The sequence below is a fragment of the Lynx canadensis genome, chromosome B2, assembly GCF_007474595.2.
Source record: "Lynx canadensis isolate LIC74 chromosome B2, mLynCan4.pri.v2, whole genome shotgun sequence".
Classification (NCBI taxonomy): domain Eukaryota; kingdom Metazoa; phylum Chordata; class Mammalia; order Carnivora; family Felidae; genus Lynx; species Lynx canadensis.
The window spans coordinates 47,478,633-47,500,425 of NC_044307.1; the positions used below are offsets into that span (position 1 = coordinate 47,478,633).

Here is a 21,793-nt window from a genome sequence, read left to right on the forward strand (position 1 = left end):
TCCTTCACCTGGAGGCGTGTCGTTGGAAAGAAGAGGGCACCTCGTCGCGGGCACTTCAGGGGGGTGCTGTGCGAGGGTGTCTTTTGCGCCTCTGCCCTGTAGAAAAGCAGAAGGTGGGAACCAGAATACAACTGGGATGTAAGAAGGGGTAGAGAAGTACGAAAAAAGCAGCAGGGCTAGGGCCAAGGGTAAGAAGAAGAAAGAGAAGCGCCTGCGGGGAGGTCAAGCTAGGCGGCCCCAGGTGGACGCGCCGGGAGGCGCCGAGCGGCAGGAGGCGGGGTCTGCACCCAGCGGGCCGTGGGCGGGGCGGGGCGAGGCTGGCGGCCCCGGGACCACACCCAGCGCCCGCGCGGCCCGCGGTTTCCCCAGCTCAGCGGGAGTTTGCCGCGTGAACCGCTGAAAGGGCCGACGGATGAATGAACCTCCCACCGGGCTGGGGGGCCCCGGGGCTCCGGGGCCCCGCGGGCCTGAGAATCTCGCGGACGCTCCCCGCAGCCTGGGGCGCGCCGGGTCCTTTCCGCGAGACGTGGGGCGCGGGGCTCCCCTGGCTCCTGGCTCCCGGAATCCCGCGGCGACTGCGGGGGCGAGCGGAAGCCGGGGCGGCGCTCCCAAGAACCGCCCGGTGGCGGAGAACCTGGACTGTGAGCCCTGGGTCAGAGAGAAAGTGCTCTTTCTTCTGCACCCAGAAAGATGGTTGGGGACTCCAGGGGACCCTGCGCGGGAAGAAGCGGCCGGTGAGGAGGACTTCTTCCAGGCGGCCGGAGACGACCGGGAACCCAACTGCCCTTCCCTCTTTCCGGGAAAAAAGGGAATTTCTGGCAGCCGTGTAGACGCTCCGTTCGGAGCCCCGCCGCAGGACCCCGCAGCCCCGCCCAAGTCCGTGCTCGTGCGGATCGTGGACTATCAGGTAACAGAGGAAGTCCTGTGGACCGCCTGGACGCAGGGCCGCATGACCAGGCGCACGGAGGAGCACTCCATGACCGCGATCACGTTTCGCACCAACAGGGAATGAAGCCGGCTGTGGGGCGCCAGTCCCCCCGAGGACCCCAGGCTCTCTCCCCGTGGGGGGAGGCACCCCGCGTCCACTCTGCGGAGAGGTCACCTCGCGGTCCCCGAGGACTTGATTGCCCGAGGATATGAAACAGGAAAGGAGAGCCTGAGGAATGTTGCGAGCAGGTGGTTGAGCAATAATCTTTAAAAGAAAAATTCTCTCCTGGGAACGCCAGCCGGTAGTTATCCAACGGGAGGACTTTTTAAAAGACTGGGGCAGCGCTTCTGGGAGGCGGATGTCACTCCATACCGAATGAAGAACAGTGAGCAACATAATACCTCCTTTGTGTATTAAATACTGTGACGGCCTGGGAACCTAAGTCTTTGAGAAGAGGGGCAGGAAAGGTATTTTCAGATTGGTAAAATGTGAGCCTTTTGAAATAAGAAAATGCTTTTGTTAAGTCTCATTTTGCAATACATCTCAATTGATCTCTTTGCTGCCTCCGTGATCTAATAACTAAAATCAGAAGTGCAGTTTGAGGTCTGCTCTCTAAAGGGGATGGGAGTAGATGAGAGCGGCTTCTTTTAAAGCTGAAAAAGAAAGTAAAAAGAAATGGGAAAATTAAAGTAGCAAGTAAACAAAATATTTTGTTTTTACTTCTGATGTGCACATTTTTCTTTTTTATTTCATCAAGTGTTAGGGAAAAAAAAAACAAAACTAGGAAAAGAAGAGGGAGAACAGAAGACCCAGCTTTGAAGGTGAGATGCCATGGGCTTTATACTCCAAAGTATTTAGTCTAGTAAAAATACTTTTTATCTGGTTGTTATTTATTTTAAAGTTTTAAATACGGTAGATAAATCGGATGTCAAGGTAGATAATGTATAGTTTGCTTTACATGATTTGTGTATCTTACTCATGTCCTTAGCTCCTTATTAATAACATTTGTATGCAAGACTGGATTGAAAATGCGTCTCTCTTGATGTGTTGGAAAAGAAAGGAATTTTTTCTGGTGCTATTGAAATAACTCATTTTATTTGTTCCTCTTTTTTTATTAAATACCATTGTCATGAACTCTTTAGTAGTGTGGCCTGGTTTGGAGATCGGTGAGAAGCAAAGATGTACTGCTGGACTTCAGCTGTGCTGAAGGAGTCTTTGGTTACTTCAAGAATGAACAAAACAAATGGGACTCCTGGCTTTTGAGGAGTAAACTGTTGAACAGTGCCCCCTACCTCATTCCTCCCTCTTTGCCCTTTATTTTCAATTTAGAGCTTGAAATGTCCTCAGATACATCTGATCCTCTTGCCTCCTGGCAGACAAGATAGGTAAGATACATCCCTGTTTTACAGATGACCTAACCTAGGTATAGAGACCACGTGGCTTGGGTAGGTCACACAGCTAGTAATTGTGTACACTTACTAACTAGGTAAGAATACAATCTCCCTTCTAAAGGTTTGAGAATGGCCTTCAGAGGGACTTACTTGTAGGGAGTCAAAACATGACAGAGCATCCTGAGTTTTCTGACTCATGTTTATGGAAGGTGCTAGAATCACCTTGATGCCCCAGAGTCCTACAAGGTCTTTTGGCTGGAGGATCACCACTGGCAGTTCTTAGGACCATGAGACCCACACTGGAGAGAAGAATTCAGCACCTGACCTCATCTCGGTTCAAAGCTGCTTGGTAGATAGAAAGGGTAATATAAGCCCTGTAAAGTGAATTATCCTTTACTCCAACAAACTTGTCTGGCCCCTATGTGAGGTTAAATTTCTTTGGTAGACAGTTTTCAGGACTGAAAATTAATTTAATGAATTTGGTTGTGAGTCATTATATGCCCCAGATGACTGAACATTGAATTTATAGTCAGCAAGGAAAGCCTCCTCAACATTGACCAAAATGTCATTTTGTTGCCTTCTGTATGGAGGCAAACTCTGAAGTTCAGCTTTTGGGTTCAAAACTGCCCCATTTCTTACTGTGACTTTGGACAAGTGCTTAATTTCTATGTGCCTCTGTGTCCTTATTTATTAAGTAGGAATAATAAATAGCATCAACCTCATAATAAAGTGTTTTTTCCTGGGATTAAGTTAAATGAAGAAACCTTAGAATAATGCTTGGTACAGTAAAAATGCTGAGTTAGCTGTTATTAGTGTTGTGATTGTTTAGTTCACTTTCATCCCAAGCATTCTTTTATTTAATAAGAAAAACAGCTGAAGGCATACAACACCAGGAATCCTGTGATCCAAACCAGTGATTTTTATTGACTCTTAGGCATTCCTGAAAGAAAAAACTTATCTCTGTTTTTTGCTTAAACTTATCTCAGGTACAACCTTAAATTTCTTAGAAATGACCTCCACATCTTGATTCAAAGGCCTAAGGTGCATCATGCTTGACAGTCTTTGAAGAGGTTTCAAGTCTGCTTAGTTCCCCTTGGTAGGAGTTTTGAATGCTTTCTTTAGGTGTCAGGTTAGTTTCCCCTTAGAGTTTTAAATCTGATGCCCTATTGTCCTAGAGAAGCAGAATAGATACCCATTTTCATCTTACCTCCTTTCTGACACAAATGTATTTATTCAAGTCAGCTTAACTCTTTTAGTCCAAGTATGCTTAGGTTAATTTATCTCAAGTAAAAATTATTTTTATTTTTTTGAGAAACAGAGGCAGAGTGTGAGCAGGGGAGGGGCAGTGAGTGAGGGAGACAGACCGGAAGCAGGCTCCAGGCTCTGAGCTGTCATCACAGATCCCAATGCGGAACTTGAACTTATGAACTGTGAGATCATGACCTGAGCCGAAGTCAGCCGCTTAACCAACTGAGCCACCCAGGTGCCCCTAAAATAAAGGTTATTTTTAAAGCACTTGCCAGCCTTCTTGTTGACTGCCTACAATGCGCTTACAGATTTCCTAATTAAACCGAGGTCTCCCTGATACGAAGTAGTAAGTTGGAGCACTGTTGAATTAGCTGCACAGGTTTTCAATATCCAAACAGAACCCTCTTGAGTGAGGAGCTGAGGAGTCTTTTCCCATTCACAGTGTCCTGGGAGTGAATCCAAAGTGAAATTTGAGCATTCTCAATACTAAGAAATCTCTGCGAATGGCTGGGTGTTGGCTGTTTGGTCTTACCACCACCTTGCTGGAAAATATGATCATCTATAATTGTCTCAGGTGGATGAATCATAGCAAGGACTTCCAGAAGCCCCGTGGCGACTCAAGTGACCATAAGGCAAATATCACATAAGTTCCATCAGGCAAGTGTTGGCCTGTCTTAAAACCTTTGTCCCCATTAGACAAGTGTTGTCCTCTCTTAAAACCTTTGTCTACATCCTTCACCAACTTTGAGATGCATTACATTTGACTTGCTGTTCTTATTCTTGTTGCTTATCACCAATACTTTATGTGCCTTTTTGCTTATAAAAAGGAGAAAGACAAATCTTCCTGTTAAAAGAAGTTATATTCACTGCAGAAAAGTTTGAGGAAATAGTTTGCAAGGAAAAAGAAAACTGGAGTAAAAGGAAACAAAAATTCACCCATGACCCCAAATCTGTTCATATCTGATAACATTTCCAGTCTTGTTTTATTTACTTTATTTTTTGTGTGTATATCCATACCTACAGACCTATACTTTTCTTGGCATAGGCAATTATAAAATCTGAGTATTGTCAATTACATAAACTAAGATATAGTGATGCTATTCAGGGTGAACCAGAAGCATGGGCATCTCTAAGAATATTTTTTTTTAGACTTGGAGAATCTCGGGCCCCAGTCTAGATATTTAATCACAATTTGTATTCCCGCAAGACCACTGGGTGGCTCACATTAAAGTTTAAGAAGTACTGATATATATGCTGTATGTAGTTCTGTGTCCTACTTTGTCAAAAAACCAAAATGTTTTCATTTTCTCTCTATTCCCCATTAACAATTGTTAATGCCATGGAAATAACACTTTGTAGAATTACAAAGGCATTTAGAGATTACAAAAGAGTGAGGTATATATTGATTCGTGAATTGGCAAGGAGATCTCTAAAAATCTGTGGTTTTTTTTAAAGAGTCATTAGTGTAGAGGTTTTCATAATGAAACATTGATTATTAGAGTTCAGAAATGCGGTTCTTTTATTACCTAAGAATGTGAGACAGTACTTAAAAAACCCCTTAAGGGAGGAAGGGCAGGAAGTCATTAAGGAAAACACAATTTCAACACTTCTACAGGCTGAGTCAGGTCTCCTGTTAATGAATTGCAAGGGGTTGGGGAGGAAGGTGGAGCCTGAATTTGAATCCACGAATCAGTGATTCAGATAAGAAAACAAAGGCCTTGACTCTTGAACACCCTGATTTGTTTAGAACTCTAGTGGGTACTTTGCTCTTTAATTAAGGAGGGCAAATCTTTGTAACTTCTCCAGATGAAGATAAGAGGTGACACAGTACTGTTTACTTTGGAAAGAAGTTATAATCCGTTCTTAGGCACTGTTCTGCCAATAGTGACCAACAAAACGTTAGACTTGCTTGATTTCAGGCTTGGAATTAACTTTAAATTCAAACTCAGATTTCAAAGTGTTAAAATAGAATGAATACTTTTGGGGAGACTGCAGCCTTTGCAAAACTGGACGGGCAGAGGTTCTTTATTTAGAGTTCGGTGTAGGAAAGGAATTAGCCCGCCTCACTTGGCACTGGGAAGGGAAGCAAAGGCAGGCAGGGAAGTGGGAATGCTTTGCAGTAACCACGATGACCTTAATGTTACCCCCAGCTTGACCAAACCAGACAGCTTGCTTTCTGAGTGTAAGCTTTTGACCTCCCTTTTCTTGGAGCATTTTCTTTAGAAAACTTGAAATTGTCAATTCTTTCTTTGCCTCTTTGGCATGTAAATCTCTCAACTTCATGTCTGTTTTTACATCTGGGGAACATCTTTCTCAAGGATCTGGGAGCCATCTCTTGGAAATGTAATAAAAAAAAAGATAGGGCTCCTAACTTCCAGTGTCTGGGAGAAGGTAAGAGCCTACCTTAATAAGTATCAATTAGCAAACAAGAGGGCCTAATTGAATTGACCACCCTCCTCTCAGTGCCCCCCAGTACTTTTCCACTAACCTACCCCAGTGCTTAAAAACTCTCTCACCTTTTATTTCAAAGGAGTTGAGTTTAATTCAGTTCATCTTCTCTCTCCTATTGCAATAAATTCTTAAAGTTATTTATAAGTGTTAAATAAATTCTTCCTTGCCTGTTCCATTCTGTCTGGTACAATTTTTCTTTGACAGTGAAAAAAGGAAGGCTTCATATATGATCTGACTGGAAACTATTAACATAGAGAAGCTGGAGGTGGGCTATCTAAAAAAACTTCTTTGGGACGCCTGGATGGCTCAGTTGGCCACTGACTCTCGATATCTGCTCAGGTTGTGATTCACAGTTGTGAGAATGAGCTCTGAGTCTGGCCCCCACTCTGAGCCTGGAGCCCCTTGGAATTTTTTCTCTTCTCTCTCTACTCCTCCCCTGCTTATTCTCTCTCTCTTTCAAAATAAATAAGTAAACATTAAAAAAATTATTTTTAGAGAGACTTCTTGTATGTTTGGCTTGGGGCTTTCTCTGGTGTATCCTGCGCTAGAAGGGTACCAAAAAAAAAAAAAAAAAAGGGAAGCTGGCAGTCACTGCCAAGTTCTGATCTTTCTGGGCTGATTGCTGCTGAGGCTGTGGTTCCCAAGCTATTTGCTTTACAAATTGTGGTCATAGTTCTACAACCAGATAAATAATATCAACATCATAAGGTTTGTTTTTTTTTCCCCCAGGAGTAAGTTAAAAATACTTGAAACAACAATAATGCTTAATGTTAGCTATTATAATAATATTACTATTATCTGTGTTATTATTACCGTTTAGTTCACTTTTTATCCTAACCCAGGCTTCAGTCTTTTATAACAGAAGAGAACACATACAACACAAGAAATCATATCAAAACCAAACCAGTGGCTTTTACTAAGATGCTTTTCTGTCTTTTTTCATATATTATCATACATGGCCTGGTCATTGTCCACTTTTATATTCAGTCTCATTAATTTTAGGACAATCTTGAAGACAGAATTAGACACCAGAAGACCTAGTCACAGAATTCTGGAAGGTCCAGTCACAGAATTCTTTTTTGGAGATAATCACATTATATTTATTTCTTAGAAATACCCAGAGTACAGCATTGCAAGTAGTTTCTTTATGGGGGTGAAATATGCTTTGGCATAGTTCAGTCCTGACTGTTGGGACCCAAAATGCTGTATAATGGATTAGTGCCTCCTTACTGAGGTAAGGGCTGTGTAAAGTCTACCTGGGCATGTGGATTTCCCAGTGGTCACTGAGATTGCCGGGTGCATAAGCCTGATCTTAAGCCTGGTTTGTTAGACAACCTGCCCGAGGCCCAAAACCCTGAATCTTAAAGCTGATTCTATACCCACTCTATTATCCTTAGGCACACGTCCAGCTTCAAAAAAAAAAAAAAAAAATCTTACGACTTTGAAGTTGTTTCAAAAGTTTACTAGCTTTTTGGAAAAGTGGATATAATTGAATTCCCAAATTCAGCTTACTTGGGAGAAGGGTGGGGGAGTGTAATGGACACCAGATACTTTTTACGAAACCAAGACAGCTCTCAGCAAGGGCTTCTGTACACAATTTCTGTAAAGATTGGTTCTCTGACAGCTGGTCTCCGTGTCTCAGAGAAGCCATGAGAGTACCTGTGGACTTTCCAAGCCAGCCTCAGTATTAATGCAGATCCCTGAGGTTATATGGTTCAGGCTCTGCAGTCCTTCTTTTCTTTCTTTCTTTTTTTTTTTTTAATTGTAGTATAATTAGCATATAGTATTACACTAGGTTATGCAGTCTTTCCATCCCAACATAACTGAGTGGGAAAATGTGCAAATGTACAAGTGAAATAATTCTATAATCAAAATGTTGGAATGGAAGGGGGCACCTGGATGGCTCAGTTGGTTAAACGTACAAATCTTGATATCAGCTCAGGTCATGATATCACAGTTTGTGAGTTTGAGCCCCACATTGGGCTCTGCTGACAGTGTGGAGCCTGGTGGGATTCTCTCTCTGCCCTCCCCTGCTCTCTCTCTCACTCTCAAAATAAATAAGTGAACTTAAAAACATGTTTGAGTGGAAGAAAGGAGATTCTGTGACCTGTAATTAATGACATGCCAAAGACTTGGCCTGAGGAGCAAAACAAAAGCTGTGTGTCATCTTTAGAGCTGTTAAAACAGGGATAAACCTGAACTAAAAGTCTATCTGCTTTTTATCATCACCAAGTGTTTAGTGATAGAATACCCCTCTCTAAAACAATTCTATTGTTGATCTAACTTCTAAAAAATTCCTGATTACTGCTTGAATTTGAATAATACAAGTGTAAGCTTGAAATGAACACATTAAAAGTTTTCTTTTTTTTTGTGAGGAAGATCATTTAAAGAACTCTTCAGTGTTGTCCCCCTAATATCTCTCTCACACATGCATGTGGAATCAACTACATGTATTCATTTTGAGAGTAAATTCCTAAGGGTTCTGAATACTTTCAACTCACTAGGAGTGCACGTTTTGTCTCCAACCCTTATATATTCCTGCATCTCAAGATTCAGTATAAACATTGACAGAGCAATTATAGTGATTAAGAAAATGAACGTGAGTTACTTCAGTTCTGACACTTCATGTGATATTATGTGTAAAATTTAAATGTATTAAATGTATTTAACATTAAATTTATTTTTTATTCATTATTTTAAAACTAAAGAATGAATCAAGAAAATAAAACATTGCATGAGTGGTGTAATTTAGTAGTTCTGTTTCTTTTGCAGATACTTCAATTTTATTAAAGTTTACTTATTAGTTACTTGACAATTATTTACACAAAATATTAGACTAGCCAAAGGATCAAAGTTCTTTGTTTTACTTTATGACTATTGCTGAACATTCTTTTCTCATGCTGTTTTTTTTTTAACTTTTTTATTTGTTTATTTTTTTAATATGAAATTTATTGTCAAATTGGTTTCCATACAATACCCAGTGCTCATCCCAACAGGGTGCCCTCCTCAATGCCCATCACCCACTTTCCCCTCCCTCCCACCCCTCATCAACCCTCAGTTTATTTTCAGTTTTTTTTTTTTTAATTTTTTAATGTTTATTTCTTTTTTTTTTTTTTTTTGAATTTTAATTTTAATTTTTATTTATTTATTTTTTTTTATGAAATTTATTGACAAATTGGTTTCCATACAACACCCAGTGCTCATCCCAAAAGGTGCCCTCCTCAATACCCATCACCCACCCTCCCCTCCCTCCCACCCCCCATCAACCCTCAGTTTGTTCTCAGTTTTTAACAGTCTCTTATGCTTTGGCTCTCTCCCACTCTAACCTCTTTTTTTTTTTTTCCTTCCCCTCCCCCATGGGTTCCTGTTAAGTTTCTCAGGATCCACATAAGAGTGAAACCATATGGTATCTGTCTTTCTCTGTATGGCTTATTTCACTTAGCATCACACTCTCCAGTTCCATCCACGTTGCTACAAAGGGCCATATTTCATTTTTTCTCATTGCCACATAGTATTCCATTGTGTATATAAACCACAATTTCTTTATCCATTCATCAGTTGATGGACATTTAGGCTCTTTCCATAATTTGGCTATTGTTGAGAGTGCTGCTATGAACATTGGGGTACAAGTGCCCCTATGCATCAGTACTCCTGTATCCCTTGGATAAATTCCTAGCAGTGCTATTGCTGGGTCATAGGGTAGGTCTATTTTTAATTTTCTGAGGAACCTCCACACTGCTTTCCAGAGCGGCTGCACCAATTTGCATTCCCACCAACAGTGCAAGAGGGTTCCCGTTTCTCCACATCCTCTCCAGCATCTATAGTCTCCTGATTGGTTCATTTTGGCCACTCTGACTGGCGTGAGGTGATACCTGAGTGTGGTTTTGATTTGTATTTCCCTGATAAGGAGCGACGCTGAACATCTTTTCATGTGTCTGTTGGCCATCTGGATGTCTTCTTTAGAGAAGTGTCTATTCATGTTTTCTGCCCATTTCTTCACTGGGTTATTTGTTTTTCGGGTGTGGAGTTTGGTGAGCTCTTTATAGATTTTAGATACTAGCCCTTTGTCCGATATGTCATTTGCAAATATCTTTTCCCATTCCGTTGGTTGCCTTTTAGTTTTGTTGGTTGTTTCCTTTGCTGTGCAGAAGCTTTTTATCTTCATAAGGTCCCAGTAATTCACTTTTGCTTTTAATTCCCTTGCCTTTGGGGATGTGTCGAGTAAGAGATTGCTACGGCTGAGGTCAGAGAGGTCTTTTCCTGCTTTCTCCTCTAAGGTTTTGATGGTTTCCTGTCTCACATTTAGGTCCTTTATCCATTTTGAGTTTATTTTTGTAAATGGTGTGAGAAAGTGGTCTAGTTTCAACCTTCTGCATGTTGCTGTCCAGTTCTCCCAGCACCATTTGTTAAAGAGGCTGTCTTTTTTCCATTGGATGTTCTTTCCTGCTTTGTCAAAGATGAGTTGGCCATACGTTTGTGGGTCTAGTTCTGGGGTTTCTATTCTATTCCATTGGTCTGTGTGTCTGTTTTTGTGCCAATACCATGCTGTCTTGATGATGACAGCTTTGTAGTAGAGGCTAAAGTCTGGGATTGTTATGCCTCCTGCTTTGGTCTTCTTCTTCAAAATTACTTTGGCTATTCGGGGCCTTTTGTGGTTCCATATGAATTTTAGGATTGCTTGTTCTAATTTCGAGAAGAATGCTGGTGCAATTTTGATTGGGATTGCATTGAATGTGTAGATAGCTTTGGGTAGTATTGACATTTTGACAATATTTATTTTTCCAATCCATGAGCAGGGAATGTCTTTCCATTTCTTTAAGTCTTCTTCAATTACCTTCATAAGCTTTCTATAGTTTTCAGCATACAGATCCTTTACATCTTTGGTTAGATTTATTCCTAGGTATTTTATGCTTCTTGATGCAATTGTGAATAGGATCATTTTCTTTATTTGTCTTTCTGTTGCTTCATTGTTAGTGTATAAGAATGCAACTGATTTCTGGACATTGATTTTGTATCCTGCAACTTTGCTGAATTCATGTATCAGTTCTAGCAGACTTTTGGTGGAGTCTATCGGATTTTCCATGTATAATATCATGTCATCTGCAAAAAGCGAAAGCTTGACTTCATCTTTGCCAATTTTGATGCCTTTGATTTCCTTTTGTTGTCTGATTGCTGATGCTAGAACTTCCAGCACTATGTTAAACAACAGCGGTGAGAGTGGGCATCCCTGTCGTGTTCCTGATCTCAGGGAAAAAGCTCTCAGTTTTTCCCCGTTGAGGATGATGTTAGCTGTGGGCTTTTCATAAATGGCTTTTATGATCTTTAAGTATGTTCCTTCTATCCCGACTTTCTCAAGGGTTTTTATTAAGAAAGGGTGCTGGATTTTGTCAAAGGCCTTTTCTGCATCGATTGACAGGATCATATGGTTCTTCTCTTTTTTTTTGTTAATGTGATGTATCACGTTGATTGATTTGCGAATGTTGAACCAGCCCTGCATCCCAGGAATGAATCCCACTTGATCATGGTGAATAATTCTTTTTATATGCTGTTGAATTCGATTTGCTAGTATCTTATTGAGAATTTTTGCATCCATATTCATCAGGGATATTGGCCTGTAGTTCTCTTTTTTTACTGGGTCTCTGTCTGGTTTAGGAATCAAAGTAATACTGGCTTCATAGAATGAGTCTGGAAGTTTTCCTTCCCTTTCTATTTCTTGGAATAGCTTGAGAAGGATAGGTATTATCTCTGCTTTAAATGTCTGGTAGAACTCCCCTGGGAAGCCATCTGGTCCTGGACTCTTATTTGTTGGGAGATTTTTGATAACCGATTCAATTTCTTCACTGGTTATGGGTCTGTTCAAGCTTTCTATTTCCTCCTGATTGAGTTTTGGAAGAGTGTGGGTGTTCAGGAATGTGTCCATTTCTTCCAGGTTGTCCAATTTGTTGGCATATAATTTTTCATAGTATTCCCTGATAATTGTTTGTATCTCTGAGGGATTGGTTGTAATAATTCCATTTTCATTCATGATTTTATCTATTTGGGTCATCTCCCTTTTCTTTTTGAGAAGCCTGGCTAGAGGTTTGTCAATTTTGTTTATTTTTTCAAAAAACCAACTCTTGGTTTCGTTGATCTGCTCTACAGTTTTTTTAGATTCTATATTGTTTATTTCTGCTCTGATCTTTATTATTTCTCTTCTTCTGCTGGGTTTAGGCTGCCTTTGCTGTTCTGCTTCTGTTTCCTTTAGGTGTGCTGTTAGATTTTGTATTTGGGATTTTTCTTGTTTCTTGAGATAGGCCTGGATTGCAATGTATTTTCCTCTCAGGACTGCCTTCGCTGCGTCCCAAAGCGTTTGGATTGTTGTATTTTCATTTTCGTTTGTTTCCATATATTTTTTGATTTCTTCTCTAATTGCCTGGTTGACCCACTCATTCGTTAGTAGGGTGTTCTTTAACCTCCACGCTTTTGGAGGTTTTCCAGACTTTTTCCTGTGGTTGATTTCAAGCTTCATAGCATTGTGGTCTGAAAGTATGCATGGTATAATTTCAATTCTTGTAAACTTATGAAGGGCTGTTTTGTGACCCAGTATATGATCTATCTTGGAGAATGTTCCATGTGCACTCGAGAAGAAAGTATATTCTGTTGCTTTGGGATGCAGAGTTCTAAATATATCTGTCAAGTCCATCTGATCCAATGTCTCATTCAGGGCCCTTGTTTCTTTATTGACCGTGTGTCTAGATGATCTATCCATTTCTGTAAGTGGGGTGTTAAAGTCCCCTGCAATTACCACATTCTTCTCAATAAGGTTGCTTCTGTTTATGAGTAATTGTTTTATATACTTGGGGGCTCCGGTATTCGGCGCATAGACATTTATAATTGTTAGCTCTTCCTGATGGATAGACCCTGTAACTATTATATAATGTCCTTCTTCATCTCTAGTTACAGCCTTTAATTTAAAGTCTAGTTTGTCTGATATAAGTATGGCTACTCCAGCTTTCTTTTGGCTTCCAGTAGCATGATAAATAGTTCTCCATCCCCTCACTCTGAATCTAAAGGTGTCCTCAGGTCTAAAATGAGTCTCTTGTAGACAGCAAATAGATGGGTCTTGTTTTTTTATCCATTCTGATACCCTATGTCTTTTGATTGGCGCATTTAATCCGTTTACATTCAGTGTTATTATAGAAAGATACGGGTTTAGAGTCATTGTGATGTCTGTATGTTTTATGCTTGTAGTGATGTCTCTGGTACTTTGTCTCACAGGGTCCCCCTTAGGATCTCTTGTAGGGCTGGTTTAGTGGTGACAAATTCCTTCAGTTTTTGTTTGTTTGGGAAGACCTTTATCTCTCCTTCTATTCTAAATGACAGACTTGCTGGATAAAGGATTCTCGGCTGCATATTTTTGCTGTCTAGCACCCTGAAAATCTCGTGCCAATTCTTTCTGGCCTGCCAAGTTTCAAAAGAGAGATCCGTCACGAGTCTTATAGGTCTCCCTTTATATGTGAGGGCACGTTTACCCCTTGCTGCTTTCAGAATTTTCTCTTTATCCTTGTATTTTGCCAGTTTCACTATGATATGTCGTGCAGAAGATCGATTCAAGTTACGTCTGAAGGGAGTTCTCTGTGCCTCTTGGATTTCAATGCCTTTTTCCTTCCCCAGTTCAGGGAAGTTCTCAGCTATTATTTCTTCAAGTACCCCTTCAGCACCTTTCCCTCTCTCTTCCTCCTCTGGAATACCAATTATGCGTATATTATTTCTTTTTAGTGTATCACTTAGTTCTCTAATTTTCCCCTCATACTCCTGGATTTTTTTATCTCTCTTTTTCTCAGCTTCCTCTTTTTCCATAACTTTATCTTCTAGTTCACCTATTCTCTCCTCTGCCTCTTCCATCCGAGCTGTGGTGGTTTGCATTTTGTTTTGCATTTCATTTAAAGCGTTTTTCAGCTCCTCGTGACTGTTCCTTAGTCCCTTGATCTCTGTAGCAAGAGATTCTCTGCTGTCCTGTATACTGTTTTCCAGCCCAGCGATTAATTTTATGACTATTATTCTAAATTCACTTTCTGTTATATTATTTAAGTCCTTTTTGATCAACTCATTAGCTGTTGTTATTTCCTGGAGATTCTTCTGAGGGGAATTCTTCCGCTTGGTCATTTTGGATAGTCCCTGGTGTGGTGAAGACCTGCAGGGCACTTCCCCTGTGCTGTGGTGTATAACTGGAGTTGGTGGGCGGGGCCGCAGTCAGTCCTGATGTCTGCCCCCAGCCCACCGCTGGGGCCACAGTCAGACTGGTGTGTGCCTTCTCTTCCCCTCTCCTAGGGGCGGGATTCACTGTGGGGTGGCGTGGCCCGTCTGGGCTACTTGCACACTGCCAGGCTTGTGATGCTGGGGATCTGGCGTATTAGCTGGGGTGGGAAGGCAAGGTGCACGGCAGGAGGGGGGGCAGGCTTAGCTCGCTTCTCCTTAGGTGATCCACTTCAGGAGGGGCCCTGTGGCAGCCGGAGGGAGTCAGATCCGCTGCCGGAGGTTTGGCTCCGCAGAAGCACAGAGTTGGGTGTTTGCGCGGAGCGAGCAATTTCCCTGGCCGGAACCGGTTCCCTTTGGGATTTTGGCTGGGGGATGGGCGGGGGAGATGGCGCTGGCGAGCGCCTTTGTTCCCCGCCAAACTGAGCTCTGTCGTCCGGGGGCTCCGCAGCTCACCCTCCCTTTGTCCTCCAGCCTTCCCGCTTTCCGAGCAGAGCTGTTAACTTATGACCTCCCAGACGCTAAGTCGCGCTTGCTGTCGGAACACAGTCCGTCAGGCCCCTCCGCTTTTGCAAGCTGGACTCGGGGGCTCTGCTTGGCTGGCGAGCCGCCCCTCCGCCCCGGCTCCCTCCCGCCAGTCCGTGGAGCGCGCACCGCCTCGCCGCCCTTCCTACCCTCTTCCGTGGGCCTCTCGTCTGCACTTGGGTCCGGTGACTCCGTTCTGCTAATCCTCTGGCGGTTTTCTGGGTTATTTAGGCAGGTGTAGGTGGAATGTAAGTGATCAGCAGGACGCGCGGTGAGCCCAGCGTCCTACTACGCCGCCATCTTCCTGCCGAAAGTTAATGTTTATTTCTGAGACAGAGAGAGACAGAGCATGAGTGGGGAAGGGGCAGAGAGAGAGGGAGACACAGAATCCGAAGCAGGCTCCAGGCTCCTAGCTGTCAGCACAGAGCCCAACGCAGAGCTTGAACCCACAAACTGTGAGATCATGACCTGAGCCGAAGTCAGTCACACAACCGACTGAGCCACCCAGGCGCCCCAGTTTATTCTCAGTTTTTAAGAGTCTCTTATGGTTTGCCTCCTTCCTTCTGGGTAACTTTTTTTTTTCCCTTTCCCCTCCCCCATGGTCTTCTGTTAAGTTTCTCAGGATCCACATATGAGTAAAAACATATGGTGTCTTTCTCTGTATGACTTATTTCACTTAGTATAACACTCTCAGGTTCCATCCTCGTTGCTACAAAAGGCCATATTTCATTATTTCGCATTGCCAAGTAGTATTCCATTGTATACATAAACCACAACTTCTTCATCCATCTATCAGTTGATGGACATTTAGGCTCTTTCCATAATTTGGCTATTGTTGAAAGTGCTGCTGTAAACATTGGGGTACAAGTGCCCCTATGCATCACCACTCCTGTATCCCTTGGGTCAATTCCCTGCAGTGCTATTGCTGGGTCATAGGGTAGATCTATTTTTAATTTTTTGAGGAACCTCCACACTGTTTTCAAGAGTGGCTGCACCAGTTTGCATTCCCACCAACAGTGCAAGAGGGTTCCCATTTCTCCACATCCTCTCCAGCATCTATAGTCTCCTGATTTGTTCATTTTGGCCACTCTGACTGGCATGAGGTGATATCTCAGGGTAATTTTGATTTGTATTTCCCTGATGAGGAGTGACGGTGAGCATCTTTTCATGTGCCTGTTGGCCATCTGGATGTCTTCTTTAGAGAAAAGTCTATTCATGTCTTCTGCCCATTTCTTCACTGGATTATTTGTTTTTCAGGTGTGGAGTTTGGTGAGTTCTTTATAGATTTTGGATACTAGCCCTTTGTCCGATATGTCATTTGCAAATATCTTTTCCCATTCCGTTGGTTGCCTTTTAGTTTTGTTGATTGTTTCCTTTGCAGTGCAGAAGCTTTTTATCTTGATGAGGTCCTAATAGTTCGTTTTTGCTTTTAATTCCCTTGCCTTTGGAGAAGTGTCAAGTAAGAAATTTCTGCAGCTGAGGTCAGAGAGGTTTTCTCCTGATTTCTCCTCTAGGGTTTTGATGGTTTCCTGTCTTACATTCAGGTCCTTTATCCATTTTTTAGTTTATTTTTGTGAATGGTGTAAGAAAGTGGTCTAGTTTCATTCTTCTGCATGTTGCTGTCCAGTTCTCCCAACTCATGCTGGTTTTAAAAATTAACTTCTTTTTGGTGCCAGATTCACTAAGTATGCCACTGCCAACACGTGGTCATAAAGTCACAAACATGGGGGACTAAAGGGTTGGAATTAAAGCTCATATTTCCTGATCTCTAATCAAAATTGTGTCTTTTCCCTCTATGAGTGAAAGCAGTCCACAAATTAATTTTGACTTTGGATGGAGATTTAACATATATTATTGTACACCAGTTAGGTACTAAGTGTAATTCCGAAAATGCTGCCTCTTCTTGAATGTGTTCAAACAATAAGTTAAAATTAACAGGTCCTATTTCTTTTGGCATTGATGGCTTTATTTAGTTCAACAAAGTCGGGGAACCTGAATATTCCCCATCTGACTATTTCTAAAAGGACTCTGTGTACAGTGCTGCTTGGGGGATGACCAAGAAGGATGTAACATTTCTCTCAGTTTGACTAAGCTTTAGACCAGCTTTTTCCTGACTTTAGGTCCTGCCTTCCATTTTCTTAGGACATTTACTTTAGAAAACTTTCACTTATCAATTCTTTCTCTGCCCTCTTTGAGTTGTAATTATTAAAAAAAAAAAAAAAAAAAAAAAGAGCCTCCTACCACATTTACAACCCAAGGATGTCTTTCTCAAGGACCTGGAACCCATCTCTTTGAAATGCAGTTATCAAGGAAGACAGCACCCCTGTCTCCAGTCCCCATGGGAGGGTAGAAGCCTGGCTTCAACCGATGCTGTTAGTTAGCAAACACTCATGGCCTAATCCTAGAGAAAAAATGTGCAAGTTATAAAGTAAATCAGAGTAGGGGACACATGCCATTGATCAGCCTCCACACTAAACATCACCTGTGCTCTTCTACTAGCTCACCAGGACACTTCAAAACTCTTCCCCGCCTTGTTTCAGCAGAGTTGAGTTCAGACTAAGTTCTGGCATCTTTTCTCTATTGCAGTAGCCTTAAAGTCTTGCTTCATGGCATAACTTTATCCAGTGCCAGTTTTGCTCTGACAGGGATCAGGTAAGAGCAGGAGAGAACCACTTATGTTGATGATGGGGACATACATTTGACTTCATAAAAACTGAAGATGCTTTTTGTGTCTCGGGAACTGACGATGATTTTGTTATTCTGCAGCCGTGTCGCTTGCATGTGCCTTCACTGGGACTTCAGAGCACTGAACACAGGGGAGTGGGGTCTGCAAGTTCCAGTTATGTCAGAGCAGGAGAATTTGCTTTCTGAGCTCAGCAAACTGGCAGTACTCGTAAGCAATTATCTGCTGTTAATCCTCCCTTTTTGGTTATTCACAGAATGAAGCCAATGTCTTATGGTTAGTGTGCTCCTCACTCAAAAGTTGAATTTTCTTAGGGCCCCTGGGTGGCTCAGTTGGTTAAATGTCTGACTTCGGCTCAGGCCATGATCTCACAGCTTGTGAATTCAAGCCCTGCGTCAGGCTCTGTGCCTGACAGCTCAGAGCCTAGAGCCTGCTTCAGATTCTGTGTCTCCCTCTCTCTCTGCCCATGCACTGCTCATGCTCTGTCTCTCTCTCTCTCAAAAATAAATAAATATTAAAAAAATTTTTTTAAGTTTAATTTTCTTCCTTGCAATTTTGAAGGTGTTCTTGGGCATTCTAGAACAAAGCATTATGTTGTTTTCCTGTGCAAACCAATTAAAACGGTTGATTGGTGATACTTAGATGTGTCCTATGCCCTGGAAGAAAAGGACAGATTTGACTTGAAAGACCTTAGAGCAGGAAGTGAAGGTTCTAGGTGCCAATGTTCTGTCTTAGAGAATGGCAGTAAGGTGGTTTCCACTACATTGGTTAGCACAGGAACTCAGAACCCTCTGTGATAATGTGGCTGATGATTTAAATAAAGCTGAAGTGCTTGGCAGAATATCATGGCTGGCAAAATGCAGAAAAGGGAAGCTGGTACATCAAGAACTAGGGCTGCGTCTTGTATTGCAGAGCCTAGGCTTGGAGCAGAACACATATCTTGTTAGGCATGAGTTGAGTGGTAAAGCCAGTGTCCGGGGTTAGGTCCAGGTCTAGATGGGAGACCTCAGGGGATGGATGGACGGCAAACTTCTGCATGAGGCTGGTGAAGAACAGGAAAAGCTCCATCTTGGCCAGTGACTCACCAACGCACATCCGGACACCTGGAGAGATGGACATGGTGGAAGGTTATAAGATATATGAGCACAAAAATCTGAAACAATCTGGACAAAGACAAAAGCTGTCCATGTGTGATTTCTTCTACTTTAGAATGTGTGAATTAGTTGCTTAACCTCTTCTGAGCCTCATGGACTCTGCCTAAGCCCTGGAAATACAAAATTAATTACATATGCTACCTACCTTATGAGCTCCCAAGAGGGAGACGGGCAGCAAATAAACATTAACATTTCAATGTGAAAAATGCTACAGCAGGTAAAGCCAAGTGTGTCATGAGAACAGATAATAAAGGTACCCAATGTGATTTGAAGGGCCAGGGAGGACGACTCCTTTGTGTGAGAGCTTTGTATCTCAGCTCCTATGCAAAGGGTGAGAAGAAGTCAGCCAGGAAAAGATGGGGTGAGATGTGGAAGGGGTTTTGATATATTTCAGGGCTGAAAAAACTTTGACTCTGACCAGAACATAGAGCATGAGTTAGGGAATATAAGGCCTGAGGCCAAAGGATAAGTAGACAGTAGGTCATGCTGAAGCATTTTAAGAACAGAGACTTGGTTGCTTTTGGAACATGACTTATTTGGGAAAATGTCAAGTTATCTGAAAAGTGGAGTCAGTTAAAATTGAGGAAGGAAGTCTTCTGGGTAAGTTTTTTATTAAAGAAAAAAAGCCAGGAGGCTTAATATTTATATATATTTCTTAAGATGTATTGTGTTGAGAATGGTGCCTTTTTTTCTGGCTCAAATTTAATGAGTTTGTGGTTATATTATAGAACAAAGGTGACGTATTTGATTGAGATGTAGCATTATTGCAAGTTTTTGCTTCTAGTCCTTCAGAAGGCCCAACCAAGTCTTTTCGTTCCTGCTTCCAGAGTCTATAAATCCTAAGCCTGATGCTTTGCTTTCCTGCCAGTAAAATGTTGTAGACAGTCCAGCTAGATTTCTCTTTTTAAAAAAAATATTTATTTATTTTTGAGTATAAGCAGGGGAAGGGACAGAGAGAGAGGGAGACACAGAATCTGAAGCAGGCTCCAGGCTCTGAGCTGTCAGCACAGAGCCCGGCATGGGGCTCGAACTCATGAACCGTGAGATCATGACCTGAGCTGGTCAGACGCTTAACCTACTGAGCCACGCACGTGCCAGCTAGATTTCTTTTGTTGTTGTTTATTTATTTAATTTGGAAAATAACTCATAAGTATACTGAGTCACAAAAGACTTCGAAGTTCAGAGAAATATTTAAATGTAGATAATTTACAACACAGGGTAAAGTAGTACTTTGGTTTATATAGGACTTCCAGGAAACAGATTAACTCCACAAATGGGGTGGTGGGGGTATTTTTTTCACTGTGCCTAGTAGCAAGGCAGGATTTTTAGGGGTGAAAGGCCATACACACTACTTCTGTCTAAAAATGTTTATTGAATAAAAGCTAACAGTTCAATCCACCAATGCATGTGCAATGTCAACAAGATACAGGTATTTAATTAAACTTGGCTGTGAGACTATTGTTCCCAAGAGGCTTCCTGCCCAGTAGGTGAGCCTAACAAGGAAACAGGTAAATCTAATACAGTGTCACAAGCTATGATAGGGTGTTGAGGGAGCCCATGGAAGGAACACCTAATCTAGCTTTTGGGATCAGATTTTCGCACCTGCCCACAATGAAAAGTATGATTGAGTGGTGTCATCTAAATGGGTATGTAATGCAGCTTAGGGTGTGAATTATCTACCCTATATTTAGGCTTATTCAGTTTCAAGGTTAAGAGTCTAGCTGCCCAACAAGACAAAGTATGTATCATTTTCGTTTGCTTTTAAGGATAGATCGGTGAAAACATAGCAAATGATCTTGTTTATCTTAAAAAGAAATGCTGTATGCAAAATTAGTTAAGAGTGATGGTGATCAAAGATCAAATGAGGCCTCCAGAGAGCAACATCTCTATCTCAATAAAGTAAGGAAGAAGTGATAAGAAAAGAACTGGGGAAGAGTGACTTCACCACAACTTAAAGGAACATGAGGACTTAGCACTCAAAACTTTTTTTATGATATGTTTTCTTATTGTGATAGTTTTGTGATTATTATACTCTACGGATATTTCCATTTGTTTGTCTAGGATAAAAAAAGAGTATCAATACTAGATTGTCCTAAAGCAGGAAAACACACACACACACACACACACACACACACACACACACAGTATATCTGGAGATGTTTAGAATTCCTGAGGCAAAATTGTTTGAAGATGGGCCTCTCTGCCAAATTCTGGACTATTACTGTTTGTCTCATAGTCCAAAGAAGCTTCCAGGTCCAGGTGTGTGAGAAACCACAGAGGACCTGGAGACAGTGTTGGTCAGTGTAAAAGTAATTGTTGTTTATGGAGAAAAGGGGGTTTTAAGGGGAGTAAAACTTCTGTTTAAACTTGAACATCAGTTTCTTCTCTCTAAACATAAACATCAGTAAATCCAAGGTCTCATAAAGGAGACTAGGAAAAAAACCTTTATGTTTGAGAAACTAATTGCTCCATCTCTCCACTTATAAAATGAGGGTTCAGAATTAGAAGTACGTAGCTGAAGAACCCTCCAGAGATTATTGTTTGTTTCCATGGCTTTTGTTTCCCCCCAAAATATAATGCAGGGAAGCGTTAAGAAAAATTGAGCTCACAACACTGTGAATTACACGTAGATTATTTTTCATTTCTGTTATTCTGTTTCCAAATGTGATATTATGTTTTTATTTAAATCAGGAGTCATTACTACATTTTCTTGTATATCATCCTGTGTGTGTGTGTGTGTGTGTGTGTGTGTGTGTGTAAAAAATCAGAGCATGCATTGTACTCTGTCTCTCTCTGTATCCTTGAGTCATCAGTAGGTAAGGAAAGTCTATCCTTTGGGTGACTGCTGTTTACCTATCACTGAATGGGTATCTGGAGTGAATACTAAGCTATTGTTTAAGTAGAAAGGCACACGGTGACAAACTGCTTATGGTTTATAGTTTTTCTAAGATTCTTGTCCAGGAATGAAGAATTCATTTCAGGTTCTTAGGGATCCAGACAATTATAGAGTAAAGTCATTTAGTTCCTTGGATTCCAAAATGTACTCTTGTGGAAAGCTCTTCTCTCTTCCCTTTCCTAAGCCCCCTCCCTCCCTCTCCTACTCAAGAAATCCTAAGAGAGACATAAGTATTTACACATATTGAAGCAAAGCTTTTCTGGTTGGAGTGAAGTGAGTTGC

At 41.6% G+C, this 21,793-nt stretch overlaps 1 protein-coding gene across 1 annotated transcript; it reads left to right on the forward strand.

Moving 5' to 3' along the window:
- The first annotated feature begins 362 nt into the window (after nucleotides 1-362).
- Nucleotides 363-1,041, forward strand: CB2H6orf141 (chromosome B2 C6orf141 homolog). The gene has a single exon (XM_030315688.1). It carries the CDS (start codon nucleotides 413-415, stop codon nucleotides 1,010-1,012), a length of 600 nt encoding a protein of 199 aa, XP_030171548.1. The 5' UTR covers nucleotides 363-412; the 3' UTR covers nucleotides 1,013-1,041.
- Nucleotides 1,042-21,793: the final 20,752 nt, after the last annotated feature.